This window comes from Polistes canadensis, unplaced genomic scaffold, assembly GCF_001313835.1.
Source record: "Polistes canadensis isolate GaletaPanama2010 unplaced genomic scaffold, ASM131383v1 scaffold_321, whole genome shotgun sequence".
Classification (NCBI taxonomy): domain Eukaryota; kingdom Metazoa; phylum Arthropoda; class Insecta; order Hymenoptera; family Vespidae; genus Polistes; species Polistes canadensis.
Genome location: NW_014569868.1, coordinates 110,641 through 118,117, shown reverse-complemented (window position 1 = coordinate 118,117; position 7,477 = coordinate 110,641). Strand labels below are relative to the sequence as shown.

At 28.3% G+C, this 7,477-nt stretch overlaps 1 protein-coding gene across 1 annotated transcript in view; it reads left to right on the top strand.

Moving 5' to 3' along the window:
• LOC106791583 (epidermal growth factor receptor substrate 15 homolog) overlaps positions 1–7,148 on the top strand; it is a 37,780-nt gene extending 30,632 nt beyond the window's left edge. Inside the window, exons 4-7 of the mRNA XM_014757301.1 lie at positions 174–360; positions 462–754; positions 987–1,137; positions 4,473–7,148. Coding sequence (XP_014612787.1) covers positions 174–360; positions 462–754; positions 987–1,137; positions 4,473–5,948 — 2,107 coding nt within the window. The 3' untranslated portion in view covers positions 5,949–7,148. The remainder of the gene's footprint in view (positions 1–173; positions 361–461; positions 755–986; positions 1,138–4,472) is intronic.
• The last annotated feature ends 329 nt before the right edge of the window (positions 7,149–7,477 follow it).

Genomic DNA, 7,477 nt, shown 5'->3' with positions numbered 1-7,477 from the left:
TTGTTAAATATTTGTAGCCATTATTTTAACTTTGAAAAGTTTACCAATTAACACAAAGTATATAATACATATTAATATATAAAACAATATTATATATATTTGTAATAATATTAATTACCAATTATTTTAAATATATATTTGTAATAATATTATTTATTATTAATAATATACAGTCAATGCTTAACAATCGAAAATCTCGAGACACGTTGCGAGGAACTTCAAAAGAAAATCGATGATCTTACATCACAGAGAGAAGTTTTGCTTCGTCAGCAAACAACAAATTTAAATCCTGATGTCGTTCAAACGCAATCATCAGTTTCTTGGAAAGCAGCGGTAACGCCTGGTGGCAGCATAAAACAGGTAAAAATACATTTATTTTTTTTTTAAATCAATGATGAATAAAATTATTCGCGATAAAAAACAAAAAATTGTATAATAAATTTTGTTTAAATATATACCAGAGCGCTGCACCAAATTCACCTAAAGTTTTTCAAGAAACTATCAACGATACTAACTTGCAACAATCATTGACGTTAAACTCGAACGAGGAAGAATTGACGGATTTATTAATTCAATTACAAGAAGCTCGTAGTCAAAGGGTTAGAGAACAGAAAAAGGTTACTGAACTTGGCCAACAATTGACAACGTTGTTACAAGAGAACGGTACTTTGGAAGAACAATTAACGTTTTGGCGTAGCAAAGCACAGGACGTAAAGAATCTACAAGATGAAATTAATACTCTCGAAGAAGTTAGGTAATAATTAATCATTTTTTATCTTCTTTCTTTTTTTTTTTTTTAACTACACCTTACAAAATGATATAATTTTTATTACTGAGAAAGAAAAATCATATAATTAAAATAAAAATAATTAATACACCCTGCTGCATAATTAATATAATGAATATATAACATAATTAAATTATAAAATAAAAATAATGAGATTTAATATAATATAAATGATTTTTTTGATTGAATGAATTGTCAGACGGGGCCAATTATGTGGACGTTGTCTTCGTGGAATGGATACAAGAAATCATGATGAATTATCGGTTCTGGATGGTGAAGAGTACGATGACATTAGTATAGCAGGTTCACTTATTAACGAACAACCTGATCCTGAACCAACTGTTGTACAGGTAAACATTAGATTACGTATAGTACTTGCAAGCCTTTCGTTTTCGCTCCGTGTAAGCATGAAATGCATTAACTCATTTATTATAAGTTTAAGGTGCTGCTCCATATACAACACATACACATATTATATTATATTACTTGATTTTTTTATCGTTACATAAATCTCACACATTCTAACGTGAAACTTTGCGTTCTAATCGTATATCGCGGAAAATAAAAAAGTAGTAGTATGCACACGTAATATATTACGAAGCAAATATATATATTTTATGTTATTTTTTATAATTTTTATTTTAAATCAAGAATCTTTACTTCCTTATTCGTAAAGAATATTATTATTATAATTATAATCCTCGGTTTGATAGGATATAATAATGAACTCGTTTACTTTGATTGCAATTTCTAATGTTTAGGTTTTTATATTTCATTTATTTATTAATTTGTTGTTTTTTTGTTTCCAAAGACAAAATCTTGTACTCGATGAAAAAAATGAATTTATATAAGCCGCGTGACAAATTGCAGAAAGTTAATTAATAATATATTTCTTTTATGTATTATATATACGTCAATTTATTTTTTTTGTTAGATTTATCATTTTCTATATGTGTCCCTCCTATTTTGTTTTTTTTTCTTTACCATGATCGTATATTTTTATGCTTAAATTAAGTAATTATTCAATTTTTTATTTGCTTTAGGAATCGATCCCAACAATGTTAACGAAAAGCAGCGCGAAAAAAGAACGTAAAGAATTTGTTTGCCTGTTGTGGAGGATTTTCACTCATATATGGAACGCACCGTCACTGATGCATATCGTTCACGACACGATAACTTACATCAAAGACGAATGCGTTATACCGTTGCTACTGAAACCATTTCGGATACCAATATTTATATTAAGACAATTATTGCCTTTGTATATTCGGAAAAGAATTCTTTAGTTGTATATACAATTTCTTTCTTTTTTCTTTTTTTTTTTTTCTATACGTTCCGAGGGAACATTTTTTTCTAACGCAAAGAACTTAACCAAAATTATATAGAATTTTGTAGATTTTTTTTTTTTTATTAATTAATTATTGCGTTACTCTTTTTTTCTTTTTTTTCTTTTTGTTTTATTTTATTCAAATAGATTTATCATATACGATTTAGGGGTGTGTGATCGAAATGAGCCAAATAATTTTATTTCTAGAATATTAGGGCGCGTTTTAAATTTGTAAAAAAAAAAAGAATTCATAGGAACTCGTAATTAATTTTCACACTCGCATCGTCGTCCATGTTTAATTCAATTGCAACGCGTTGTAATTTTTAATCATTGATAGAGAATGCATCTGAGAGAGAGAGAGAGAGAGAGAGAGAGAGAGAGGAAGCTTTTAAAGCTTTCAATAGAATTGCTACTTTTATGACTTCGCATCAACGTTTTATCTTGTGCTTATTTTTTTCTTTATTTTTACATTAATTTCAATGTAGTAGCATGCCAGCTACGTTTTGTGCTTACACAACAAAATATTCATTTAATTTTGTTTTTTTTCTTATTAATTTAAAAAATTTTTTTCTTCTTCTATATCTTCTTTTATCTTCAGGAAAGAATGGACGAATTTGACAATGAAATTATTTAAATATGAAGAAAAATGTTCTTCCTAAATCTTTTCACATTATTCGTTTGTAACTTTTTTTTCGTGGTAGAAATTTGAATCGAGTCCGATTGGGAAGCATTTGTGTTGTTACGTAATTTTTTTATTTTTGTATTTTTTTTTTGTTTGGAGAGGGAGGGAGGAGGATTTAATTTAAACACCATATTGTTACTCATGCCAAAGCGTAAATATTTTGTCTCAAATTTAATTAGGATTAATTTTTGATAACATTTTTAACCGGGTGAACGATATAATTATGGATTAATTGAAATCATTAATTATAATTAAGAACTTAGATTTTTCTTACTTAAGGGAAATATAAAGTGTCAATTTTAATTGACATACAATTATTTATATACACACAAACACATACACGTATATATATTTGTAAATATATATATAGAGAGAGAAAGAGATATTTTTATTTTTGTAAATATATTTGAGGCTAATTTCTTTTAAATTGAAATTGAATAATCATGGAGAAAAAAGAAAAGATTTTATTGAAAAATTAATATAAGTTAATAATTCATTTTGTGTAAATAATATTTATATGTATCTCGTTGCATAGATTTCTTTTTTAACCAAGAGTTTTATTTCTTTATGTTTTTGCTTTTTTTTTGTAAATTTATTTTTATATTTCTTTTTCTTTTTTTTTTTTGTTTTGTTATTTACTTTATATATACATTAACATATAATTTTTTTATTTCCAAAGAGAATGAAAAAAAAGACTGCATCATATAAAAAATATATATTAACCAATAAGTTTTAATTAATTAAGTTTTAAATATTAAAAATATTTCGAATATTACTAATATATAATATCGAATAATATAATAATAATATTAATTAATTACAATAATAATTATAACACGCGTCGAGAAGGATTATTAAAAAATCTAATTAATGGGATTTAAGTTTTTAAAACGTTGTGCTTTTAATTAGATTTAATTTAAAAGAGAAAAATATATAATTATGGATAAGCGCTTTTCTTTCGTAATTCTCGCATTTGTTAGAAAACTGTTAATAATTTAGTTCGCAATTTATTTCGAGCATGATATATTCAATGTAATAATAATTATTTTAATTGGTACGCCTGTGTTGTCTAGTCGACTTCGTGTGTGGTTTTTAAGAAAGAAAAAGAAAGTGAACAAACAAACAAACAAACAAACAAACATATCTTGTACAATGTATGAGTGCCAGATTTATATGATCTTAAATAAAATATATATTTTTCGAAGACAGATGCTATTGTATTTTTTTAATATCCTATAAATCTGGCGTATATCCTCAGCCCATTCCAATCTCGTTCATCCAATGAAAATTATTCTTTATTCTTTTTTCATATTTTTTAACACACAATATGAACCATAAATTAATTTGACAAATTGAAACAAAAGAAAAGACAAATATTTAACCGTTCGCTATCTTTGGAATGAATTCACTTTTTTTTCTTTGCATTCATAATAATTGCCAAGGAATTATTAGCAATGACTGATTTCCAGTTTTGACGGTAACATATATAAAAAATAAAAGGAACGATCAACGAGAAACTAATTGTTTGTAAAATTAGAAAATAACAACAATAACTTCTCCATAGTTTCTCTTTAAACTTTATATTAATAATAATATAATTATATTTTATTTTATATTATTTTTTTGTTTTTAAAATCATCATCTTACGCGTACATACGAAAAACTTATTTTCGCAGGAGACATGCGAGAACAAGACAGAAGTGGTGATGAACGAGGTGGTAAATAACAACCCTTACAGAGAACTGGTCGAAAAGTATCAAGCTTTGTTAGAAGTCCAGAGATTATCTGCACCACGTAGGAAGAACAGTATACCAATGATGGGTGGTGTTATGTCTCTGCAAGAAGAACTCGAGATGTCCGGTGAATACAATTGTTTCCAAAATCCATCATCGGTTGATAACGAATTGCAAGAACAACAACAACAACAACAACAACAGGAAGTTGTTGGAATGAAATCAGGAATGATGATTGGTAACAGCAGCACCATCAATAACGGTGTTAGCGGTGGTAGTGTTTGTGGTGGTGGTGGTGGTAATGGTAAACCTGGAAAAGGAGATAATAATAATAAAAAAGCATTTTCCGCAACACCAACAGACTTTTCCGAAGCGGAAACATCGTCATCCGGGTTTGCCGATGAAACGAGCAACAAAGCTACCCAAACCGATGGTAGGCCGGGTTCGTTCCTCTGTTCGATTGCCGATGGGGAGGATTGCAAATTTAGCATTTACGATGACAACAGTCCGTTCGAGAGTAGATTTAGAAAGACCCCGGAATACAGGCAAATATTTAGCGAGATATTTGGGGTATTGAAACGTGCAGCTGAAGCAAAAGACGAAGGTGAAAAGTTACCCTTGTTGGATGATCAAACTAATAACAGTAACAACACTAGTAATAGTAGTAGTAGTAATAATGGGAACGTTACTTACAACGTTACCGATAATTCAGATAATTGTAATGGACAGCAGGATGATTTACCGAGTGAAACTACGGATGATAATCAAAGTGTCATGTCTTCGGTAGTTTCTTCGGTAATTTCATCGGTAGTCTCTGAACCGCCATACAAAATGCAACAAACGCCATTGTCATCGAAGGAATTAACATTAAAGAAAGAAACTACAAGCAATGATCATTCGCAAGCGGTTAACGGTAAGGTTAATGATAAAGTATCGTTGGATAGTAGGCATGCTACTAAACTCGATTATGTTAGCGTTAACGTTCACGTTAAAAAGAATAAATCGTCGGCTAAGAAAAATACCGCGAGAAAATTGGCATTCGGTAATAATGGCGAACGTCCGAAAACACCAAACGTAGTGTCAACCACTAATCCAACTTTCGTACAAACGAAATCTAACAGTGGTGGTAGAAGAAGGTTCAGAGCATTGACATCAACTGAACAGGATGTTACAAATGTTTGGAATAATACTTCTACGTATAATCAATTGAAAACACGAGAATCACCGAATCCAATTAGGAAATCTCAAATTTTCGTTAATCGTAATGTTACGGAACAACATAGTCATTCCTATGAATATAGCGAGTATAAACCAAGTACAGCATCGGAAGAGGTTGCTAAATTAAAACGTCTCGAATTGTCTTACGCCGAGGTTCTTAGAATGCCAAACAAGTCCAAAGGGAATCATCATAGAAGTTAAACTACTAATTATTATTATTATTATTATTATAATCTCGCCAAACACACACACAAAAGTAAATTAAAATAATTATAATAATAATATTAATAATTAATTAATTAATTTATATGATATACAAAAAAAAAGAATCAATAATTAACAACAAATGATTTAAAGAAAGAGACATTTCTTTTTCTATATTATTATTATACATATAATAAAAAAAAACCAAGTGAGATTATGTTCAAAGGTTCATTAGATTTAGATTAATAATGGAGCGCATTTTCAAAGAGAATTTATTTATTTTCCACGTTGTGTTAATGGTAGTACAGTATTGAAAGAAAGAAAAAAACAAACAAACAAACAAAACTCTCTTTTTTAGTTATTACATTATATTATATTAAATATAGGTAGAGACATTTTGTAAATATATATATTTCGATTGATTAAGTAATGTAATAGTTCTGTCGAGTTAGATTTAAAAAAAAAAACAAGCAGTTCGTATTAATTTTAAGTTTATTTTGTATTTATATTGCCTATTTTTGTAAAAGGTTCGTTCTTTTTTTTTTTTTGGAGGTTTCCCCCTTTAACCCCCTGCCGACATTAACGCACACATACATACACACACATACAACATGGACCTACAGGACACGTTACACTTTTTAAATAATTTATTAATTAAATTTTGTTGGTAGGGTGAGTGAGGGGGGGGGAAGAAAGACGCGGAGGGGTGTGAAAATGAAAAAATTAAATAGAAGAAACATTTATGCCCGAATTATTATAATTTCAATATATTGTAAGAATTAACAAACAATCCTGTCTCTAAAAATGAATGCAGAAGTGCTAAAATTACTAACGTGCCATTCGTTACATCAAATTGTAATCATAAACTGCTACACACATACAATAATATTTCGACGATAAAGTTTTTAGATGTGTGAGATTAGATTATCTTCGAGAGAGAGAGAGAGAGAGAGAGAGAGAGAGAGAGTCATTTTGTGCATGAAAGAGAGAGAGAGAGAGAGAGAGAGAGAGAGAGGACTTGCATGTAAGTGCGGTAATGTTTAGCTTTTATATTCAAATAATTCAATTATTAAACGGTCTACGATATTATGATCTTCATCAATAATAACAACATTCATCGTCGTCATCATCATCATCATCATCGTCTTGTAATAGAATATAATAAATTCTTTCTCGGTGCAATTCTATACTTACTCATATTGTGTCTATGTATTTTATATACAAGGACCCTTAATTGTTATTTTATGTAAGATTATGATTAAGTTGCTATCAAAAAAAAAAAAAGAAAAAAAAAGAAAAAGAAGAAAAAAAAGAACGTTATTTTTTTTTTTCATTTAAATTAAAAAAAGAAACATATTAAGCGAAATAATGATGAGACAACAATAATAAAAAGATAACCCATATAAGATTGTACGTACAATACATATGTTTTATTTAATTCTTTTTTTTTTTTTCTTTTTTTTTAATATACAATTAAATAGTGCATAATAATTAATATATTTCGGCTTTCCAAATAAATCCCATTT